A 23293-nucleotide genomic window follows, 5' to 3' on the forward strand; every position below is an offset into this window, starting at 1 on the left:
AAGAAACCACATCAGAAGTTCACTGAAATCCCACACAAATTTCTGGCATAAGTCTCTGCTGAGGCAAGAGAAAGAGCTCCCAGAAAGCATATAACAAATCTCTGGGCTTTGGAAAGTTTTGTTACATGGAAAATAACATAAAACTACCACAAAGAGACTGACAGAATTTACCCAAATAAAAAAAGATAAGGCAGCTGTTTAATACTAATGTTGCACAGTCGTATCTTTAAGGCACGCATTAATAATTACCTCTATGAATGGTCTTGCAACTTTAGGTGAAATATTTTCTGCTGGAGATGGCTCTTGAGAAAGTACTACAAATTCTTCCGCTTTCACTCTAAATCCAGAATCCTCCATAGGAGAATGAACCTCAAATAACTCCTGAATTGTTTGCTTGGTAAGTAAAAGGAAAAAAAACAAATAATTACATTCAGCTTTCAGGATCATTCTATTGTTTTATTTAACTTTGAATTAGCTCAGGTTCAAGTGACCTTATAAACTATGGACTGACTAAAGAAGAAATAAACCTCTATCTGTCATTTCTGGAAAATTCTCCATTTTCTCTTCTGAACTTTCTGTTCTACTCTGTAGCCCTACAAGAAAGTGTTGAAAGTTCATTTATAGGGAAGTCAGAAATAGAAAGTCTCATCCTGCACCACCATACTGGGAGCTCCAGAAGGGAACGGACTAGCTTCATCACTGCAGTCGCTGTCTGGTGCATCTTCAGAAGAGCAACTGAGCGCCTAACTCATTAAATACCAAAACTTTATATTTCATGCTTTTGAAGTTGTTGAAACCTTCATCCTTAGAAGCTTTACAGAATTTTGCAGCAAGGTGCAAGAAATCAGAATATATTAAGTCACTTAGGTGATGCCTGTGCATCACTATGCAGATAACAGAACAAAAGCAGATGAAAAGCCTTTGAGAGAATGTGGCCCTAACACCTAGAGTTCAAGCAATCATGAAATTTAATATACCTACCTACCAATTCTAGCCCAAACAGATGGCTGCTGAACAGTTATTAAACTCTCCAACACAAATGCTTAAATTTATTAAACATTGCAATACAGGTATTTCAACATTTTGAATATTAACTTACTTGTGTTAAAAAGGCCATTGAATAGTCATTTCCCTGAGCAGCTACTTCTCTGATCAAGTCCTTTGTGCCATTTTTCAAAAGCTTCTCTTCCACAGAATTACCACTGACAAGCCTAAACAAAAAAAAAGAAAAAAAAAGAGAAAAGTAATAGAAATCTGATAAGTCATTTCCAAAACAGCTTTCAGAAACAAAAAAGGAAATTGCCCTTAGAAAGTAACAATGAACTCTTAAAATGTGGTGGTTTCTGGGGGGTTTTTTTAGTTCTGGTACAGGCCCAGAACACAACACATACTGCTACCACCTCTACTTACAAGCTTTCTTTTAACAATTAGTATAACTTAGAAATAAAATAAAATAGAAAAAAAATCAAAAAACATCTCACTTAAAAAAAACCCATGTAAACTAACATAAAAAACCCCATGCAGGTATAATTCATTCATTACATCTGGTGTTAAGACAGAATACATTTTCATATGATAACCTGGCACCTTTTTATTGAAGTGAGATGAAGTTTTCAGCAGTTTCCACTTTATTTCAGATCATAGAGTAGCACCTTCTGGATTAACCTTACATTAAAGCATGTTAAAGAGCAGTTGGATCTGTAACCATCACCTGTATATATGGATATCTTTACATCTCCCAATTCTGTCACACCATTCCTGAGCTTTTGCATCCATCACTGGGTTTAGATCGTTGTCGTAGAACACAACAGTGTCTGCCTCAACAAGACTGACTCCAGTGGAACGACTGTGAGAGGAAAGGATGGCACAGAAGATGCGCTTGTCTCTGTTGAAAATTTTCATCAGCTCCTACAAAAACAAATCAGCAAGGAGTAAATAAACCACACACCAAGATAAAAATACCAAACCAAATTCACTACAGCCTAACAAAAACCAGACAAAAACAAGTTAGGTGTGTCAAAACAAGTAAGGAACAAGGCAAATTTCCTTCCCCTGCTGTAGCGCATAAAAGCCTGAGCAGCACATATTGCTGTACCAGTGGACAACTGTTAGGGCAGACTTACCTGCCGTTGTTCATGGTTAGCATATTCATCAATCCTCACAAATGTGAGGAAATGGAAATTCAGGAACAATTCCAGTATGTCCAACATCAGAATCATCTGTGACAAAATCAGCACACGGCGCCCTTCAGATTTCAACTTCTGAAGCAAGACAGCAAGAGCTTCTAATTTTCCTATATTTCAAAGACAAAAACCAATAATGTTTTTATACAGAAATCCCATTCCTGTGCAGCAGGAAATTACTGAAGTATTATCCCCAAATGTCCTCCTTTACCTGAGTCATACTGCACCAGCCGGAGGTCAGGGAACTGCAGCAAGTGAGGAGTTGTAATCTGTTGCAACTGATGCAAGTGCGGAGCTGCCTTCTGCCTAAGACTGTGCTTAAGGAGTTTCAGTCTGTGACTATATGAGGGGGGAGGATTTGCCACATACAAACATGGAGGAGCAGCAACTGCAGCTGGCAACACGAAGAGAGCCCTGTGAAAAGCATCAAAACAAGGGAATACCAGTTTAAAAAGTTACACACAAAATTATCATCTGCAGCAATAATTTTAAGCCTGACAACCTTCACACTATTACCCAACTACTTTAACAAAGTGACACAGTAAACACTGCACGCCTTCAAAGTGTTAATATTCTCTATCTCCCTTTGCTTTTTGGGGTTTTTTTTGTCTGCTTTGATGATAGCTTCTGTTAAGGTTTTTGCACTGTGACCACTGTATTCAGTCACTGGAGCTCAAACACAAGAAAACACCCATCATACCAAACTTAGTAAAAGCAACTCAAAAAAGTTCGAGTTCTTCCAGTTGCATTTCATGTTTCCAGAATACTGCAGTTATTGCTCTGCACAAAGTCCACTAAACATCAGGTTTAACCAAACTACCTTTTGCCTATATCTCTGTGTCTTATTAGTTGGGTCCAAAAGGTATAAATCAGAAGTAAATCCAAAGCATAACAATGTAAGCTGAAGTATGGTCAGCTGATTTTGGGCTTGAAATATTAGGAATGAGCACTGAAAACTCTTATTAAGAAGATCCTAAAAGAAACAGAAGTGACTGTTACTTTTTATGTTCATACTGCACATCATTTACTGCTAAATAAATCAGTCTGAATCTAACAAGCTCGTGAACAGAAGCTTTTTTGAAAAGGAGTGTTTAAAAATAACTAAATGTGGCAAAGACTTACAAGGCAGTCACACGTTACCTGTTAACAACATCCTTCAGAGATTCTTGTTGCTGAACCAAAGTCAGGATCATTTCTTGCAAGGGGTTACTTGGGCCTCCAGAGGCACTTGAAGAAAGGCAACAGTTCACAAAGCCAGCCCACCTCCAACTGTTGATTTCATGGGAAGACGGCTGAGAGGGCCTCCTTCCACCAGCCAAAGAACAAACACTCAGCAAGTCTCTGCCATACATCGGGGCCCGTGAACAACGGCGCTCATTGCCAGAAAATATTCTGTCCAGGCGCTCCTTCAAAAGCCGGCTCTTTTCTTCGTATGTTTCCTTCACCAAGAAAAGTTAAACAAAACATTTGCTGCTCATCACAATCACTTAGAAATCTGAGTTTCTTTATAATGAAGCTATCGGGATCAGAGTACTGTGTGCTTTATAGCACCGACATCCTAGATTATAGCAACTACTTAGACAAATCACAAAAGGTGTAAATTTCAGATAAAATTTGAACACTATACCTAAATTCAATTCATATTAAAGAGTCAATTCTATCTTGGTTTAGTGTCTTCTTCCTTTTTTAAAAGTATATTTTCATAGTTTTGGAAATAAAAATAAATCATTCATATCTGAGACCTTTCAATCAATATTGACAAGGTGCAGGTTCTTGCACAGTTTAACATATACTTGATGTTTCCCTATGCTTTATAGGTTGCTTGAGTTGTCTTATCTAAAAATTTGTTAAGATTATAAATCTACTAAAACTTGCCCAACTGCCTTTGTGTTCAAAACACAGAAAATCTTATGATTCTGTTATTTATGCATTACTACATAACTACAATATATTACGGTTACAAGAACCTGCTGCTACCCACAGCACAAGCAAGCTGTTAGCTCTTATATACAACAGAATTTATTTTAAACTACGGATTACAGATGAAAATACATCGGATCTGTCTAAACACTAACAAAATTTGGGGGGTTTACCTACTCTGTAATCATCTCAGTTCCTAATTTATGCCAGCTTTGTAAATTATAACTTCCAACTATTACACGGATTTAGTATCAATCCTAAAAAGTTGTGTTTCCGTAAGAAAATAAAAATTAAGTACCTGCGATTGTCCAAGTGTAGGTGCTGGTTTTAATGCTGATCCCATGTCACCAGATGACAAATTAGTAACTGCAGTTCTACCTGGAATACAAACTGAGGATAAACCTTGTGTTTACATATTTATTCTTCTGAAGACTGGTTTCATTTATTATTTTCAGTAAGTAGACATTTCATAGCTGTAACACATCATAATTGCAGACAAATTTTTAGTCTAAATGTCCACTTAGTATTGCAAATCTGTACTTTGTTACACAACATACATCTGACATTTACACTAACATTTTCACAAAAATCCAAGATAAACCAATGGAATTTTACTTTTACTTTGCACAAAGACCTGCTGCATTCAAAATGTCATGTATAGGGCAATAGGTATTAACATTTAGAAACTGCACTCTAAATCAGGAAAAGATTGTTCTAATTTGTCTTAAACAAATAATTTAAGATTTTTCAGAAGACACATGAATTCAGTGTATCTACAAACTGATGAAACTGTATAATGGAATCTCACAGAAGCATTCTTGCGAATTCAACCACTCACAGATGTTTTCCCAGACAGCTAACTAAACTGTAAGAACATTACACTCAAGTAAACTAATCGAAAAAACAGTAATACCATTCACGTACTAGCAGCCTAACTGTGCAGCAGTCACTCTCGACAGGATATATAGGTTCCTACCCCAGCCAGAATGCATCGCTCAGCAGCACTGATTATTTGTTCTAGAAAAGTAGCACAACCCTCCACTAGTCACTGAAACCGTACTTGGAGGCAAGTCAATGCACCCCCGAAGAACTGCATTCAAGTTATCCAGCAGGTGCCAGCCCTTACATTAAGAATAATAGACTCCAAGGGGTACAGACGTTTAAGCTTTGCCTTTCTGCATTCTAATTATAAACAAGCTCATACAGACAGCCACCATAAATCCAATTACACTACACAGCTATGCAAGAGCCCAGCAATTAGTTTACAATCACGCAAAGCAATGGAATTTATTTGGCATTTTATCCAAAATTCAGAAAGCCAAAATAAGTATTTTCAATATGCTTTACATCTTCCTCCAAAGATGAACAGCAAAAATAATAGTTTTCTTTTATCAATTGGAAACAGTACTTCAGTTATTATTGCTTTTAATGGAGCTCTCTTTTTACCATCATGAGATTAGTAAGATGCATGAGGTTTTGTAGAAATCTTACATCTATTTTCATCCTGAACTGTGGCCATATCAGGAGCACCTGAATGTAATCAGAGCTGGAGGGTGAAACATTTGAGCCACAGATCTTCCAAACTATGACAGAAATCCTTTACCTCTCAAGAACCAGGAGGCTGTTGAAGCTCCCTCTCCCCTTTTTATGATGAGATGTTTACTCTTCAGAAAGTCAAAATAGGAACTTCAAGGGCACATTAATACATCAAAAAGGAGCAGTAAATAGTCTGTTTTGAGGGAATGGTTTATATCCAGAGAAAAGTATAGCAGATGGCTATTTCCACAGAATGAATTCCTAGCATTGCATTTATCATCATTTAACAATCTGCTGTTCTGTTGTAAATGCATCCTAGACAGCAATTTCTGTATTGGTTTTTGATCAACATCTTGATTGTGGTTGTAAGCAAGGAACTGATCACATTTGCAGCAAGGCACCAAAAGCCTAGGCAGTACTTGCAGAAGGAAAGGGAAAAGTACTTGATTAGACAGAGAAGTAAAGAAAATTAGATAAGAGCAAAATCAATGTGGAAAAATGGAGAAAACTGTGGGACATTCTGTCAGTATAAGAAATAATCTCCCCGATCTTTCCTGTCAAAAAATAACAAAGTATTTCAAGCTCACTTCTTCCCACAAAAATCTGACCTAAGACCCAACTGGTAAAAAAATTCTATACATTGAATTCAGTTTCAAGCTCTCCCAAGTTTGTACTAAAAAATTATCTAAAATTCCAGTACACCTCATGCACAAATCAGAAGGATTTGCCTCATAGTTTTCCTCCTGCTGAACTCACCTTACAGAATTAAAGTCTACAACAATTTGGAGTTACATACCAAAGTTATTTTAGTAATTGAATGTTTAGATAGAGACAATTCTTCAGGCTAGAAAACCTACCTTGCTGCGTGACTGCTGTGGAAGTGGGGACACCTGCTTGATGCTGGTTTCCTAAAGCATTCAGAGCGTTCTGAACAGTTCCTGCTTGGGAAACCGTCTGCATGACTACTGGGCCCTGAGGTCTCAAATACTGCTGACCAGGTGCTGATACAATCTGAAGAACACTTCCTGCAAGGGAAGTTTTTAAAAAATGAAGTTGGACAGAGCAGGAAAGAATAACTAGTATTCTCTAGCAAAAGATACTACTGTTACAAACTGATCATTATGGTGTCAAACTGTGTTAAATTTTCCCAGACAAGTTCGTTACATCAATCTGATTTAAAGTTCCCTAATATCTGGCAGGAGGGAAACACCCAAGTCTTCATAGTTACAGAGGTATTTCACATTGTAAAGTTATCATTCTAAATCCAGGTATTTTATACGGAATTCAGATGAAGCCAAACCAAAAAAGTCCTCACTTAGCATTCCCTCTATTTTGTCACGATTTCCACGTCCTCCTGAATTTGGCAACACACACACCACCAGCAAGGGACATTTGGGGGCAAAACATACTGTCAGTAGAGTATTCAGGTCAGGGTAATACCTGAGCCAAAATTCAGAGGTACACCAATCCTGAAGTTTTATTTACACCATTTCAGAACAAACAAAAAACATCCTCAGTTTTGTCTGTTTCTGCCTATCAGGGAGTGCATCTGAAATACTGCCTCACCTTACTTTAGCTGTATTGTACATATGTGAAAACAAATGTGAAAAAAATGTGAAAAAAAGTAATAAAATCTTGAAACACAATACAGAAAAAGAAAGTAACCATGTCTTTCATTTGATAGGTATTTATATTTCAAAACAGAGCTACCTTATTACCCCTGTCTCACACTGAGAACAGGTAGAACAGAACAGCACGAGCAGTGGGGATGGAGAAACCTCCTTCACGTATAACAACACGGAACACGCTGCCCATATCAAAACATGAGCACTCTTAAATAACAGAAAACTCCCTTAACAAGTACCTTGTAACTGCAAGGGCTGCCCCGCAGTGAGCTGGCGAAGTTGACTATGTGATAAAGTGAACTTGTTCCCTTGGAACTGCAGTGTTACAGGGGTCTCTGGCTGAGTGATCCTGCCTTGTGCTCCTGCTATAGAAGCCAGCTGAGCTATTTTTACTACCTCACCACCTGTTAAGGAGGGAAACAGGCATTAAAAAAAAAAAAAAAAAAAAACACACAACAAAGTGGGAGGCAGGTTGTTCAATATTCACAATTCTAAGTTTTGGTTAGTACACTGGTGCTGAAGCGCCTTCCATGCATAATTACACTTAGTGCATCAAAAGTGTCATACAGAAGTTAAGCAGGTATTGCTTTCTGTATTTGTTGGACAAACTGGAAAAAAGCTGATTGTTTAAAGGTTAAGAACATCAACATTTTAGAAGTTACCACTTTCATTAGCAAAAAAGTTAAGAGCTACCTGAAAACTCATGTGACACTTTGTAACAGAACGAGTATAGACATCAAAGTGATTCTCACTGCCTTTTCAAGAGCAGGAAGGAAGGTTTAAGGAAGAGGCAAAAATGTTCACACCTGTGGCACTGTAAATACATGTTTGAAATGGCCTGAAATTTGCTGATGAGACATGATTTATATTCAGTGATCTGCACTTAGACAAACCAAAAAGCTTTAAAGTGGCAAGGACCAAGCTTTTTGTAATTTAAATGTAGAAAGGTTAGAGGCATTTAGGCATTACGCTTTAGGATATTGAGAAAATATCGGTGTGAAAATTTAGCTTTTGTAAAGGCAGTACGTTACCCCAGAGATAAAATTAATACATCAATGCTCAGTACTCTATACACATGCTAATAGGCAGTGCACATACAACCTTGAAGCAAAGCCTCATCGCTTTTCTCTGCCTAACAGTTGCGACACTCCTCTCTGCGAGAGAGGCCTTTAGCAGATGGATTAGTGTTTAACATGAAAGGAATAATTAGGACAGAGCTAAAACATTTGGTCTGAAGGAAGTCTTGCCAGCAGAAGAAACATGCAGAAACAGGAGATTAAGTTGACACCGCTAATGTATGTCCACAGCAATTCTATTGTTTCTTATCCAATTTTCGATTTTCCTTGGTCATAAACAACGTACTGAGCAAGGCTAATCAGAAGAGTGAAAAAAAAACAACGATTCTGTACACATTTTAGGGTGCCTAGTAACTTAACCTCGTTGTAGTACAAAGGTGGGAGAAACCTTGAAAGGGGAGGCCACTTACTAGGCAACCGTGCCTGGGCCTGGGAGGTGAGTACCAGCCTCTGAGGCAGCACACTCTGTTGGACGGGGTGCGGGGGGGCCTGCGGCTGGGCCTGGCCCAGCGGCTGCGCCTGCGCGGGCGTCTGGCCCCGCGGTTTCACAGGGTGGGCTGTGCTAGTTGCTGTGGTGAAGGTCGCTGCGGGCTGGTGTCTTGGAGCACTGGTGGAAGCCTGAGTTGTCTGAAACTGTGCTGCTGCGGCTGCAATCAATAAGGGTTGTTTGTGCAAGCTGTTAGAGGTTTTAACTCCACTCTTTTAAACAACCTGCATTAAAAAGAAACCTTCCAACAGGATATTAAAACAGCTACAGGAACAGTTTGTCCTTACAGACTGGGATTTTTAGCCACGCCTCTTACTCCATCCTACTTTACAGCATTACAGATTTGGAAAGCATCGATAAAAGGTTAAATAAATACACAATAGGACCATACATCCCTGTCTTTGACAGAACATTACCCGCGATCGAGGTTTAAATACCAACTGTGCCATATTTACTCCGCAAGCTAACACTTAGGTTACATAAAGCTTAGTTTTGCATTATACCAGCAGATCATACTGTAGAAACTAGCCGGGCAATTTACTGGCAATTAGTCTGTTGGTATTTTTAAGCTATTAGTATTCTAGACGATTAAGCTGGAGGGAAAAGGAGTTCTATTAACAGGCTGGCTGTTATCCGCCTACACAGAGGTTCGGGTAACCAGCCTAGCACCAGCTCCCTTACCTTGACTGGAAGACACTGTAGATATGGGTGATCTTCCTCGGACCTGTCCCTGCTGAGTCACTGTCGCTGTGGTCACCGTGCGCTGTACTTGAGTGCTTGGGAAAACTACAGTCCTGCCCTCGGGTTTCTGACCGTACTGAACAGGTTGAAACAACCTGAAAAGAATATGAAAAGTTAAAGCCTACAGGAAGATAGCAGTTTTAGCCTTTAAAAATAATTTCTATCACCAGAGGAAAGTATAAACCAATCACATCAGATGCTAATCTTTCTATCGCAAATGGCTGAAGCTGCCAAGACCCATCACTTCAGCAAAGTTCATGCATAGACATGCTACAAAGCCTGTGGTGACGCAGGTTGAGGCGGACTGAAAACACACTATGTGTGCGTGGCTGGGTTCGGGCAAAATGACAAAATGGCCTTTATTGTTTATACAAATTACTTATATATCTTAGACAGTACAGGTGTCAGACCCTGGTATGTTTTTGTGTCCTTCTTGCTTGCTATTTGCCGTAGCTGTAGGTGCCCGTACACTGCAGTTCTAAGTTCCGGTTCTTCACATCCTGTTCACATACCTGACATGTTTGTGGCTGTCTTAAAGGTACACGGCTAAGTCTTTGAAGTCAACTAACTCGTCTGCAAACCCATTGCAGACCCCAACAAAAGCTGTTTTGCTAAGTCCAAGAAAGAAGAAAGCTTCCATTGCTGTGCATCCAGTTTATGCAGGATGCACCAAAATGACAGCAAACAGCTTAAAGAGTCTAGCCCAGTATCTGGAAAAAGAATGGGACGCTCCTATCATTTTCAGAGAGCCATCAACATGCCAGCAGGTCATCAAGCAGCTCCTCTGCACCAGAAAAAACATTTCACGTTACTCTGAAATCACTATTTCACTAGGAGATAAATGCTCTTAAAAGATTTACTGCTATAAAACTTCCTATGTCCCTTATAACACTGCAAGTCCAGTTTACTCTTGAAGAATCATCTCCATGTTCATTTTGCAAAACAACGACACTCATTTGCCATAAACAAGGACCCCAAGAATAAAATTCATCTGCTGGTGAAATAAAAACTATGGGAAATTATTAAAAAAAAAACCTGAAGTGGAATTGTACACCTTAAAAAAACTATTAAAATAGATTCCCTATTTTCAAGGGTAAACAAGAAAGCAACAGAATAATAAAATACAAAGTCAAGCCTGAGGTTTTCTGTGAATCACATTACCAAAGATGCAGACAGAACTCTGTACACATAACAACAAAGCTATATATTCCTCCTGCACTTCTGTCTTAAAAGGAGGGTAGTTGTACATACCTGCTTGGTTTGAGTTTCACTGGGTTGGGCCTAGCCGGTGGCGGAGGGGAGCTGTAGATTTCTTCAATCAACTTTCTAGTAACCTTTTGTTTTGGCAACATTTGTGCTTCATAATGAGTCATTTTGTTTTCCATTCCAATGAGATCAAAGAGAGACAGGTCTGATTCCTAGGAACATTGTAAAATCAGGTTTATTTTATGTGATGACCCAAACAGTTAAGTCCTCTCTATGTTCTATACTGAATTCACTTTCTATATTTTGCTTTTCAACTTGAAATAAGTGCCAGAAGTTTAAAAAGTAAACTATTAATTATTAGCCAAAACTGTCTAGAAACTTTGGAAATATATCTTAAACCGATAGTCTCATTTTAAGCATCAGCAACAAAGAAAAGGACTTGAAATCATTAGCCAGTTACAGAATTCAAAGCAAGGCACATCTAACAATTCATCATACACCACAATTGCCAAAGAATTAAGTAGAACTCTTAGGTGTTTGTTGATTATCAAGCTCAAATGCCAAACAATAAAGGCTTGCATATAATTTAGGAGTAGAAAAATATGAAGGATACCAATAATAACCAAAAAGATCATCTTGCCCACTCCATTATTCATACTTCTCTCTACTGCAATTATTTCCTATGATTACCTCAAAATGGGGATTACTTCTTTAGTGGTAACACAAATAGCAGTATTCAAATGGAGTGACAGAAGCATACTGACTTAAGTCATTGAATCAGCATTTACTCTTATGTGAAAAAGAGGAAGTTTTGCTCTCCTTTAGGTACTGAAAGCAGAAAGAAAATTACTGAATGCCATAAATAAGCACTGCACTACCCAGAGTGGTTTCAGTGTTGCAAGACTCCTGCAAACAGAAGTACAATGAAATCAAAGCTCATTTCTCTTTGACCAAGTAGTTAACGAAAAATTACTGATTACAAGCCACTTGAAAAGCTCAAACTACTATTACAAAAAAAGAGATGCAGCAAGTACGCACCTGGTAGGCACAGTTATGGAATAGTGAATTCCTTCTATTTATAAACTCCAGGTACACTTACAATGTGTATAAGAAAACAATATTAAGTACTGACATTCTACAAGGGCAGTAAGAGAGGAAAAAAAAGTTGACTTTTCTACCCACCTTCCAAATATCCCTTTCTAGGGCACTCAGTACCAGAGATGCAGTTCTGTATTCCAGTGTTTCTGATACGTAAGAGGTACTTGAAAGCCGGGGGTTTATCAGATCAGGGTGATTACAAATCCGTTGCAGCTGCATCAGGACATGCAGAACACTGATGAAGTGTCCACTTTTGAGGGCTTCTTGTGTTCTACCAAATAATTTATACAGAAATACATTGATTTAAGTACAGCTTTTATGGAGATGTCCCTAAATAAGCAGGGTGAGAACATGCAATGTAGTATGTCTTGCAAAAGTCTTAAAACAAGCTTTGATTTTACCTGGGTCTTTCTAGAGCATTTTAAGTAACACTGTACCAAATGTAAATTTGGAAACATGAAACTTAAGGACCAGTGCTACCTTACAGTCAAATATGACCTAACCAGGTCCCTATCCTCTACTGGATTCCTTTCTTTTCTGTTCCATCTCTGCATCTATCAATAACCACCCGATATCACAGCACAGGGAAAAGGGTGGGTGTGAGAAGAAACACCCTGGACTTTAAGAAACGAAGAGCCACTCATTAGACAAATTTTAAAACAAAATAGGTGCAAAGCTGACCCTTACAACTTGATTTTTAATTTCCAGAGGTAAATGTATGTTTTTCATTAGGCCCACATCATCACTTGCCAGCAATTTTAGTTTACAACGTAATCATACTCTTTTCACTGGTCATAAAGGAAAAATTCAACAGAACACTAAAACACTTCCAACCATGACAATCATTTATCATCTCGCTTAAGTACCAAAGATAACAGCATTTTTTATTTACTGTTTTAACTCCTTACCCTGGTTGTAATATGACATCTTCATACATAGCTTTTTGTCGACTAGAAAGACGACACTTTAGCACATGTTCGTATTTCTTTGTTAGCTGCTTTTCAACATCTCTCTTTGATCTTCGCAAAATAAATGGCTGAATCATCTGAAACATTGCGTAATTGAGGGGGAAAAAATTCTCACTTCAAAGATGCAGTTTACAAGAGGAAGCTAAACCTATTCACACCTAACATATTTGACGTGATAAACCTCATATGCCATATATAATCATACTGCTATGCACACAGTTGTATAGGCATTAATTTGTTCTTTAATTTCTGCATGTTATGCTTCAAAATCTGAGCCTTGTATTATTTTTTAAAAGAAATCCCCATACTATTCTGGTAGCAGAAATCCTTGCTTTCAGCAGGACTTTCTGTCTGAACTGAATAAAGTATTAAGGAAGGCCAGGAATTTTGAGTTGAACCACATCTTTTCATTTCTTCCCCTTCCCCACCCCCCACCCCCCCAAACAGCTTAACTACTGTAGTAGGACAGATGAGAAAAAAAGACAACATACTCTGTGTAACCTGATGACCAGTTTATGGCAATAATCCTGGTTCTCCTCATTAGCTGCTTTTACTGGAAAATCTAAATAAGGTCTGGAAATTCCCGGAATCAGAAAATGTACCATGGTCCACAACTCCATCAGCGTGTTATGCAGAGGAGTGTCTATCAGAAGCAAACGATGCTGGCTGTCAATAAGAAGAGAAGATTTTTAACCAATACAGCGTTTAGCTAGTATCATTATGAAAAGGACACCAATATTCAAACACCATTTACTGTAGTTTTAGGTTTGTCAGATACACAGAAGAAATAAGTCATGCTAATAAAATTAAATCCAGGAAAAATTATCTTTTTAATTCTGAATATACTACCAAACTAGCTTCCTCATTGCAGAGTATCAGAACATACAAGGGGATCTGTCTGGGAGCAGAGTACCAGCAAAGAAGAGTTACAGTGTTATGACAGTGGCAAAAAGATCCAGAACATGTCTCTGAATCCTGATTGTTTCAGCTAAAGGCACCTCTGTACAGGCATGTTGCACAGGAATTTGGGCAGAGCAAATCAAGGTTTTTTAAGAGTTTTCTGTGAAGAAGAAAACGGTGTGACACAAAAAGACAAAACCCCACTGCCAGCAGGAAAACAATTCTCTGCTCCATACCTGCGGAGACTGAAAAGTGCCTCCCAGTGTTTCTCAGTCATGTTCTTTATTTGTTGCATCTCATCTACTACCAAGTATTTCCATCGCATTTTCATAAATGCTGGGTGGCCTTTGAACAGCTGTTTGTAGGAAGTGATGCACACATTGAAGCTGTTGGGTTCTGCCCATTCCTACAGAAAAGGAGACGATGAGACAGAAAAGCTAAGGCAGAACTCTCAAGTATCTTACAACCAGCTGTTTCTTCACTAAGGACAGAAAGATGCTATGAACAAAAGCATTCTAAAAAACAGTCTTGGACTTGGTCTTCAAACTATAGTCAATTCAGAAAGCAGGTTAAATAGTGCTCATATTGCTCAATACCAAGGAGCTACAAAAATACCTTTGAAAATCTAGAATCATTAGGTGTGAATCTCTTTGTAAACCAACTCGTAGCATTAAAAAGCCCTAATACCCCATCAGGGTGTAAGGAACATACAGGTAAGTTAAAGGTCTTGCCATCTAAAATGGTAAATACAACAGTGTAAGAGTTGCAAAATACAGTCATTACCTGTCTTTTTGCCCTAAGTTCCCTTTGGCTGCCAAAGTAGAGCAGTATTTTCAACCCCGGGCACCAGCGTTTCAATTCCAGCTCCCATTTCAGTATGTTACAGCTCCGTACAACAACAAGGTGAGGGCCCCAATTACCTACAGAAGGGGAAACACGGCAGTTAACAGCAGAAAGAGAATCCTGACAATTCATGTGGCTTATGTTCTCCCCTGACTTTTTAAGTGCAGTGCGCTAAATTCATCGTTAGAAGTGAAATCCAGTAACAAGTATTTTAATGACTAATCTATTCTTTATTATTTTTCAGAACTCAAGTACCCTTTGTGCACCTACTACCTATTTTTCTCTCAATTACATCAACTGCTTGAATAAGAGATACTACCTCCACAACAAGCTTTGCCTTACTTATAATCTTAAACCATCCTCAGTACAACAATACTATTGTTAACACCTGAGATGATATACAAAACATACTTGTCCAATTGTTCGCATATACTCCTCAAATTTACCTATCTGTGGCCATATGGTCACTAAACAATTTGTAAGGCTTTTTTATACTAATAAACTACGCTTCAGAAAAGTTTTGTCACCTAGAAAAAAAAATGTTGAGGAGAAAAACATGTGACCTTAGGCTACAATTAACAAAGATAATGCTGGACCGGTACCTGTCTAAAAATGTTAGGCAAATGAATTTACCTTCATTACAAGCCAAGTGGGCAAAAAAGGCGATAATTTGTACTGTTTTTCCAAGCCCAGCCTCATCTGCCAGAATGCCGTTTAGATTCTTCCTGTACAGCTTTGCCAGCCAGTCCAGCCCAATCTTCTGATACTCTCTGAGAGGCCCATATAGAAGCGATGGAGTATTGTATTTTACCTGTAATATGAATGATTTGATACCTTTTTTCTGAGTTAATTTCATGGAGCATGTCATAAAGCATAACCGTTCTATAGTTCAATAACTAGAAAACATTTATTGCAATCTGTTGCTAAAATCTGTGAAATTGTGAAAAAAGCATTATTTATGTAAAAGTAAGCACACACAGTAGCAGAAAATAGGGAGTCTTACCGCTGTTGTTATCCTAGAGCTGCCTTTAGGTAACAGCATTTCTGCTGCGGCAGCAACTTCTGCTATGTCTCGCATATGCTTCTTTGGAGGACTTGACCTGTCTATACCCTTGTACTGGTCAATGCTGAGAAGGGAGTCTATCAGGACCACTTCTTTCTGAGGACTTTCCCTATCAGAGATATGGTCTTCCATTTCTACGAGAGAAAAATTACACTGGCATTTAAAATAAATATAAGTGGCAGTTACACAAAGGAACTGTGATACCTAGAATCCAGACAGGGGTCTAAAAGGCGGCAGCTAACTTTTCTAAAAACAGTTCTATGGTTTTCAGGCTAGTCAAGCTAAAATGACAATAGCTTAAGCTCAGGATCACATACATGTTCTGGACATTCACACTAGCTAGGTTATCATGACCATTATCTTTTCAGAACTTCTAGGGAGGTCCTCCCATACTACTCAAAACCTATTTTCAAATATGTAATTCTGTCATCACATTAGTACAGCACAGATGGCAACTGTGTAATAATAGCTAGCTATGAAGTGTGCTGTTTAATTCAGTGCAGAGAGGCTCTTCTATGGCTATTTGTTCCTAAGAATCTCACACATTGACTTTTAAGACAGACAAACACTACCTTCTTTTCATAAACTGAGAAATGGGGGGGAAAAAACAACTTCACAGACCATTAAACAAACATATTTAGTAATAACAGGAATAAATCTAATTTTTTCTCATGATCATTCCACTTAGTGAGAAAGCCACTGTACTTTGTATTCATTCTTGTATACCACATTCTTCTTCACTTAAAAAATAAAAAACATTTTAAATGTGATTCATTCAATATTTGTTTTACCTTAGTATAAAATGTCTTTTAACAGAGACCTGAAGAGTCAATCAACTTCTCCTTGTAAGTCAACACAACTTCTTCTAAACAAAAAGTAATTTACCTTCCTCACTGCTATCCTCCTCACTGTCAGGCTTCGGCTGGGGCCAGTAAAAATTTTCTGCAAAGGCACCTTCATACATCTTTAGCAAATCTTCCAGAGGCAATTCAGCTGAAGGTCATTAAAGGATATAAGTTTAAAAATATCAAAACTTCTATCAATAAATCTATCAATAAATACCATTGTTTTTAATCTCATTACATTCTTCACAACTGTATAAAGCCAGTTCACCTTTCAGAAGTTAATTAAGAGGTAATTATTAGGTGGATGATGGCAATATTAATTTAATAAATAATAAACCTTGAGACTACAGAGAACACTTGGCATTACATCAAGCAGTCTGCTCACCCAGCTCGATTTTTACTATATTTCAAACCCACAGTAAACCACTTGTTGGGGAGGTAGGGGCATCAAACCCAGCCAAACGGAAAACAATTCCCAGCTGGAAAACAATTCAAGACTTCAAAGTTTCAGAACTGAGCTGTACCTCAACCCCACTAAACAGTTTCTCCATGATGCCTTGTCTGATCTGTTGAAGCAGGAATGTGCATGCTGGCGGTGGCCAGTCCATCAGGAAACATCCTCATTAGGAACCTGGCTGACTGGCCAAGAGTTATAATCCCTCCAACTGGCCAGCTGGCTGCAGCAGCTAAGCTGCCAAACAGACCAAACACGCAGATTTGGAAACTGCATATTAATTGCCTGGAAGTCTTGGCTTAATGGGACACTTGCCTCTCAAAATCAGCAAGGTTTTTACCACAAGTGAAGTGATTCCTGTGGGACACTTTGCGTACATCAATCTCAGCATAGCAGTTATTGTTATGTAGCTAATGCAAGCAAGCTGCTAGCCAGAGCGTTGTCCCTTCAAGTATTTACACACCACCACCACCCAAGATGATCACTTCAGGGCCCATTCAGACCTATCAGGTGGGTCACAAACACTTGTGAGAGACTCCAGACAGCTGATGATAAAATGCCCATGTCCAATCTGATACACTTCTGTTCTTAACTGTTTATCATGCACTCCTAGAGCTTAGGTTCAGAGTCTTTCGGTATGAGGTTTTAAAGAAATGCAGTGCTTCAGTAGAAAAAGCCACCCTGTGTGGTCACTAGTTAAGTATGCAGACCACTTTATGAAGTACAGATGCACATCATCATCCCATAAACAAACAGAAAAATTAGGGATTACACATGAATGAATGTCTGAATGCATCCAGTTTCTTGTCTATAACCCTATTTACAACCACAGTAACTGCTGTGTGTTTCCACCTGTTGTTTCAGAGCCCACCACGAAGAAGAATACACACCTACCTTCTTTGGCTAGATTAGATAATTCAGTTTGATGGTTTATGTTTCCTTCTTTAGCTTCTTGTTCTTCAATTGTTTCTTCTTCATCTTCAACTAAAATAAAAACAAATGCTAATCTTGGCACTCAAATCACACAATAATTCAGGACATCTGTAATTATATACTTCTGAAGCATACCAGCACAAAATATTTTCAGTTAGCAGCGTTCAAAAAGAATGAGATGTGTATGGAAAAACTACAGTTAGAATATAAAAGATAAAGTGAAAAGGAGAGAAGGACTTCTGCCTCAGGACAGAAGGCAGTCTTGAACTGTTAAGTGTTAGTTGGCAACTGCCACCAGAGACAGGTTATTCTGTAGCTTCAAACAGGGGACTTCCTTTGTCAGAAGCACAACAGATGTGATCACAAGAAAGGAACTAAAGTAGATGGGTTATTCAGTTTGAAATCCTCAAAAGAAGTTTAAGACCACTAGTAAGGTTTGAGGAATGAAAGAATGAGGACAGAAAGAATTTAAATCCACCAACAATGATGCCAGTGTTTTTTCAGGGAAAATTGTATTTCCAAATTTACACTGAAGCTCTGTTAAGGAAAATTTACTGTCTAATTGAGTACCTAATCTCTCTAAGAAATGGATGAAGGTTGGTATTTGGTTTGTGAAAAGCACTGCATCCATACAGTAACAGACTGAAAGCCTGTGGTTTCAGGGTTTCAATATACAACTTATGTACTATGCTATAGATGCACAGTTTTGAAGTGACTTACCTTCCTCATCAGTCAAAGATGTGCTTGCCTTTCTTTTCCTTCCAGTTGATGAACAACCCTAGCATTAAATAATTAAAATATTTAAAATCATAGAAAAAAAAGTTAGGGAGGGGTTTCGATTATTTTTTTAAAGAAAGTAAAAAGTGCCTTGCAATTACAACAGCATTTGCTAACAGAAATTTAACACCTATTAGCATTTTCCTGGTCATGGAAAAAAAGATACTCTGCTTCTGCACTGCAGGCAGCGTGCAAGCAGCCACTTCAGGTGTTTGTGGTTGGGATCACTCAGGTCCAGCTGTGGCACAGAGCCATAGCACTCCTTCCCTTAAAAACACTACTGAGGTACAAAGCTTTTTACCCAGGTTGCAATCAAGGACTAAATGTTCCCTAGTCAATAAAAAAGGGATATGGCAGTGTTCACTCTCAGCTGTCCAGCATACTCGGCAGCATGGTTTAGCCTGTGCAAGTTAACACTCGCAGACAGCGCTAGGCTGCAGTCTGCCTGGTGAGACACGCTGAAGCTTGGCTCTAACAGGAAATTCAGATGCAGGCGTTCTGCCTGGTGAAAGGGCAGCATTTCGGCACATGTGCATCAGCTGTGACATGCCAGATGGCTCAGGGTCTCAAGAACAATCCCTCGCCCATTTTTTTCCAGTTGCTTAGATGTAGCCAAGGATGTCCTAGCACACATTTCGTCTAGGGCAAAAGATAGTTCATTCAGTTTGATCGATTCTGTGATATACACCTACATCTCTCACAAGATAAATCACTGTTGAACAGCTGAAAACATGTTTTCAAGCCCCACAGAGTTTACCCCTGGTTACAGTAGACCAAACTCTTGCCCAAAACAAAGTCTGGCAATTAATTTGTACATTTTTTTGGTCTTGCAATCTTAGAATAAGTGATTCAAACCCACTGAGTAAGCATGAATTCTTCCTTTAAAAAACACGTATCAACTGCAATCCCCTTCCCCATTAAAAGTTGTGCTTTGTAACCAGAAAAAATGGTATTTGTGCTTATGACTATATGGTAAATTGACAGTAACTAGACAGATATCTGCTTATCACCATTGTATACGTAAGGAAAATATTTCTCATTTATCAAAACTTTTTCACGCAGGTAGTCATATTTAAAATAATTTTATGAGTTTTTTAAGAAACAGAAGGACCTACCATTTCACTTTCTTTTTCCAATAAAAGGTCTTCTGCAGGTTTTGTATCCTTACCTGGAAAATTATTATACTTGATGTATGCATTAGTCACTTAGCAACTTTATGTTTCTTACGTGAAGTTTTAAATGCATTCAACATAAACCACAGGAATATTAACAAAATCTAGCAGAAAACCAAAAAAACCACCCTGTAACTCATAGTTCAGGTCTGTTTACAACCTATTATTAGCATCTCGCAATTCTATCACCAACAAGATTAAACTTCACTCAGTGAAGTTATGTAAAACAACAGCATCAGAATTCATACTGGATTTCCTATGAAATTGAATATAATTACCTTTCCTTGAAATTCTCTTTAAATTCAAAGCTTTTTTCCTTTTCTCTTGAAATTCTATTTGCAGTTTGATTTCAACAACCTGAAATGTAAATCAAGTCTAATAAAGCACTTACATTTTATAAATAAATTCTGAAGATGAGAAAAACAGTATGACTTGCACAAATATTAGTAATTCAGCTTTTTACCTGTTCAATGTTAGACCAGAAGTATTCTATTTCTCTAGCAATTGATGCAGCAATTCGCCTTAATTTGTTTTGTTCTTCCCTTTTAGCTCGCTCTTCATTAAGTTTCTTTTCTTCATGATAACGAGCCACAGTTCTTACCATCTAAAATACCACGAGAGAATACCAAATTCAGTTACCTCAAAATACACATCATTGCATATCTTAAGATCATAGTGGTTATCAGCAGCCAGATGTTGACCTTAGGTTTACAACAGGGGTCCTCAAACTACGGCCCGTGGGCTGGATACGGCCCCCCAGGGTCATCAATCTGGCCCCCGGTATTTGCAGAACCCCCCCGGCCCCCCCCACTGGGGGTTGGGGGGGGGGGAAACCAAGCAGCCACAGATGACTTCCTGCCACTTCATCCGTGCACCGGCCCCCTGGTTAAAAAGTTTGAGGACCCCTGGTTTACACACATAGCACTTACCTCCAATATTTCTATTTCTTATCATGCCAGTAAAACAGACATGAAACTCAAAGGAAAAAAAGAAAATACAAAAAACGTAACTAAGCAATCAAGTAGGAAACTCTTAATTCACTAGTCTCTCACAATACAAAAATTAGGGAAAAAAATCTACTAAAATTAGAAGCAAACACACAAAAGAAAACTTTTTTCAGACAGTACATATGAAGTCATAGAAATCACACCACAAAATGTCAGAGACCAAAGGTAAAATAGTTCCAAAAGCGTACATACATGAGTGAAAGATCAGTCAATGGCTGTTAAAGACTGACTTGATTGCAATCGTTAGCTCAGAAGCTTGGAGTGTACTGCCGGAGGAAGGATCATTTCACATCTGCCCTTCCTGTTTCTCCTACTCTTAAAAACCTACCATTGGCCACAAATGGAGTAAGTGCTTCAAATCCAGATGTAAATTATATTCAAAACACAGATCTTCGTTTTACAAAATGGTACACCTATTTCAGTGCTTTGCTTATAAGGAATAGAGTTCTGAGTTTCCATCATTTCAGAATATACAATAGAATACAACATGGCAACTTAAACTAATGACCTGCAGGTGCTCTCTTCATTATCCCAAACTGGTCACAAATGTATCAAAGGAAGATGCAACATTGCTGGAACCCATAGAAAACTCTTGCTTATTATAAACAAACAGATTTTAAATATTTCATCTCATACCACCCCATTTTTCATTCCATCACTGCCTTAATTATTCCCACTGTTCTGCTCTCCTCCCCTATGGAAAGAGTTCTCTACCGTGTTTCCACTGCTGTCCTTAGAACTCCAGGTTTCTCCATCTTTTGCCGAGATTAAGAAAGAAGAATTAGACAGATGATCACATCCAATGGAAGTTTTTTTACAAAATTCTGTATTTACTCTCCATTGAGAGGGAATAACTGATCTGTGAGACAGGCATGACAGCTATACTTTTTAAATATGACACAGTCAACATATTGACTGGGTCCCCTAAACAAGCTATTTGATTTCCAGAGGAATAAAATCCACAAAAGTCAAAACTGTTATTTGCATCCACAATTCATACAATTACCTAGTTCATTTCAAATACTACAATATTCAAAGCTGACAGCATGACTTCTCATTTAAGTTAAAAATCAGTGCCTTATATACCCATCACTTCTATCTGTGGAAAAAGATTGTTTAAATAGCTTTGCTACCAAGCTGAGTGATACCAAGACTGATTGCTCTGAGTTCAAAAAATCTTTTCCAAATACCTTCTTAGCAGTTGCCATCTTCCACTTTCTCTCTTGGGCAAAATCAGTTGCCATCCACTGCATTTCTTCCAGCAAATAATCCCAGTGAGATTTTGATCTTGGAGCCTCCTGGAGTTTAGGCAGTCGCCTCAGGGACCATAAACCTTCCTTTCTCAGTTCTGCTATTCGCTGATGTATTTGATTTTCCTTAAAAATAAGTATGTACAGTTACAAGAAAGCTGCGGAATGCACATAAAATAGTAGCTAAACAGAAAAATAATAATTGCTCACACTTCATAAAAATAAATGATAGCAAACAAAAGGTGTAACACCATGACACATGCATAACAAGTATCAAACCTGAACACTGCATTAATGAAAAAATTACTGGACTAAATTAAACTTATACATAAAGAGAATCCTAGTACTTCCATCTGTATTACAAGACATACTTTGTTAAGTAACAGGACAAAAAAGGTTCACTGAGCACCACAAAAAACAAGTTACAAGACATATGCAAACTGTAATCAAATGATCCTTTTTTTTTTTTTTATAAATTAAAATTGCAGATGTATTTATCCACGGAACATAAATACATCTTCATTAATAATACTGCTTAATTTTATTGGGAAAAAACTAGTTCTTTACGATGTTTCTGTTAAATAAGCAAAACACCTCCAGTTAGCCATAAAAAATAATGTTGCAGTCACCTCGAATGAACAGATAGAATCAACAGAACGAACACAAGAACAGTATGAAGACCAGGAAGTCTTCTTCAACTCCCCTGAATGCCCACAAAAGCAAATCTCAGTATGTAAAGCAGACTAAAAAAACCCACCGAACACACCCCACACACACACACACAAAAAAAAAAAAAAGCGCGCCCAATTTCACAACTCAAACACATCGCACATATTAACTGTTACCTGTGTATTAACTATTCTTAAGTTCTGGGGAAAACAAAACAAAACAAAATAATCTTACCAGCTTTACTTGCTCAGCAAGCTTGTCTTGAGAATTGTCCTGTGGTAACACTGCAGCATTCTGAGCTGGACTTTGTGTTTTAGGTGCTGCCGCTACAGCTAAGCCTGGGGGTTTTGATGCAATAGGAGACAGGGACTTGTTAGTTGCTGGAGAGGTCCTGTTTGTTTGTACTGGATATGCAGAAGGTGGTGTTGTGCCTGAGATAGTTGCTGGCGCAACAGATGAGGTAGGTGGTAGCGTATTTGCCGTAAGACGCTGAGAAGGCTGAGCAGGATCTGCAGATGGTCGTGTCAGAGTTACAGTCTG

At 38.3% G+C, this 23293-nt stretch overlaps 1 protein-coding gene across 14 annotated transcripts in view; it reads right to left on the minus strand.

Annotated features, from left to right (window-relative positions):
• EP400 (E1A binding protein p400) overlaps positions 1-23293 on the minus strand; it is a 49630-nt gene that overhangs the window by 15166 nt on the left and 11171 nt on the right. For 9 of the 14 annotated variants that reach the window (XM_056341840.1, XM_056341886.1, XM_056341834.1 and 6 more), the window contains 27 exons: positions 22988-23290; positions 22025-22210; positions 20291-20431; positions 20106-20184; positions 19771-19823; positions 18599-18656; positions 17840-17929; positions 16532-16639; positions 15587-15780; positions 15217-15394; positions 14524-14660; positions 13977-14146; positions 13332-13506; positions 12781-12917; positions 11957-12143; positions 10820-10986; positions 9509-9663; positions 8751-8987; positions 7504-7668; positions 6497-6664; positions 4402-4493; positions 3324-3622; positions 2395-2597; positions 2124-2293; positions 1712-1908; positions 1100-1211; positions 250-393 (listed from right to left, as the gene is read on the minus strand). In XM_056341840.1, the coding sequence (XP_056197815.1) occupies positions 250-393; positions 1100-1211; positions 1712-1908; positions 2124-2293; positions 2395-2597; positions 3324-3622; positions 4402-4493; positions 6497-6664; positions 7504-7668; positions 8751-8987; positions 9509-9663; positions 10820-10986; positions 11957-12143; positions 12781-12917; positions 13332-13506; positions 13977-14146; positions 14524-14660; positions 15217-15394; positions 15587-15780; positions 16532-16639; positions 17840-17929; positions 18599-18656; positions 19771-19823; positions 20106-20184; positions 20291-20431; positions 22025-22210; positions 22988-23290 (4305 nt within the window). Of the gene's footprint in view, positions 1-249; positions 394-1099; positions 1212-1711; positions 1909-2123; positions 2294-2394; positions 2598-3323; positions 3623-4401; positions 4494-6492; positions 6665-7503; positions 7669-8750; positions 8988-9508; positions 9664-10819; positions 10987-11956; positions 12144-12780; positions 12918-13331; positions 13507-13976; positions 14147-14523; positions 14661-15216; positions 15395-15586; positions 15781-16531; positions 16640-17839; positions 17930-18598; positions 18657-19770; positions 19824-20105; positions 20185-20290; positions 20432-22024; positions 22211-22987; positions 23291-23293 lie in introns of all 14 variants that reach the window. The other 5 variants (XM_056341876.1, XM_056341864.1, XM_056341858.1 and 2 more) reach the window with 2 other exon arrangements.

Source organism: Falco biarmicus, chromosome 1, assembly GCF_023638135.1.
Source record: "Falco biarmicus isolate bFalBia1 chromosome 1, bFalBia1.pri, whole genome shotgun sequence".
Lineage (NCBI taxonomy): Eukaryota > Metazoa > Chordata > Aves > Falconiformes > Falconidae > Falco > Falco biarmicus.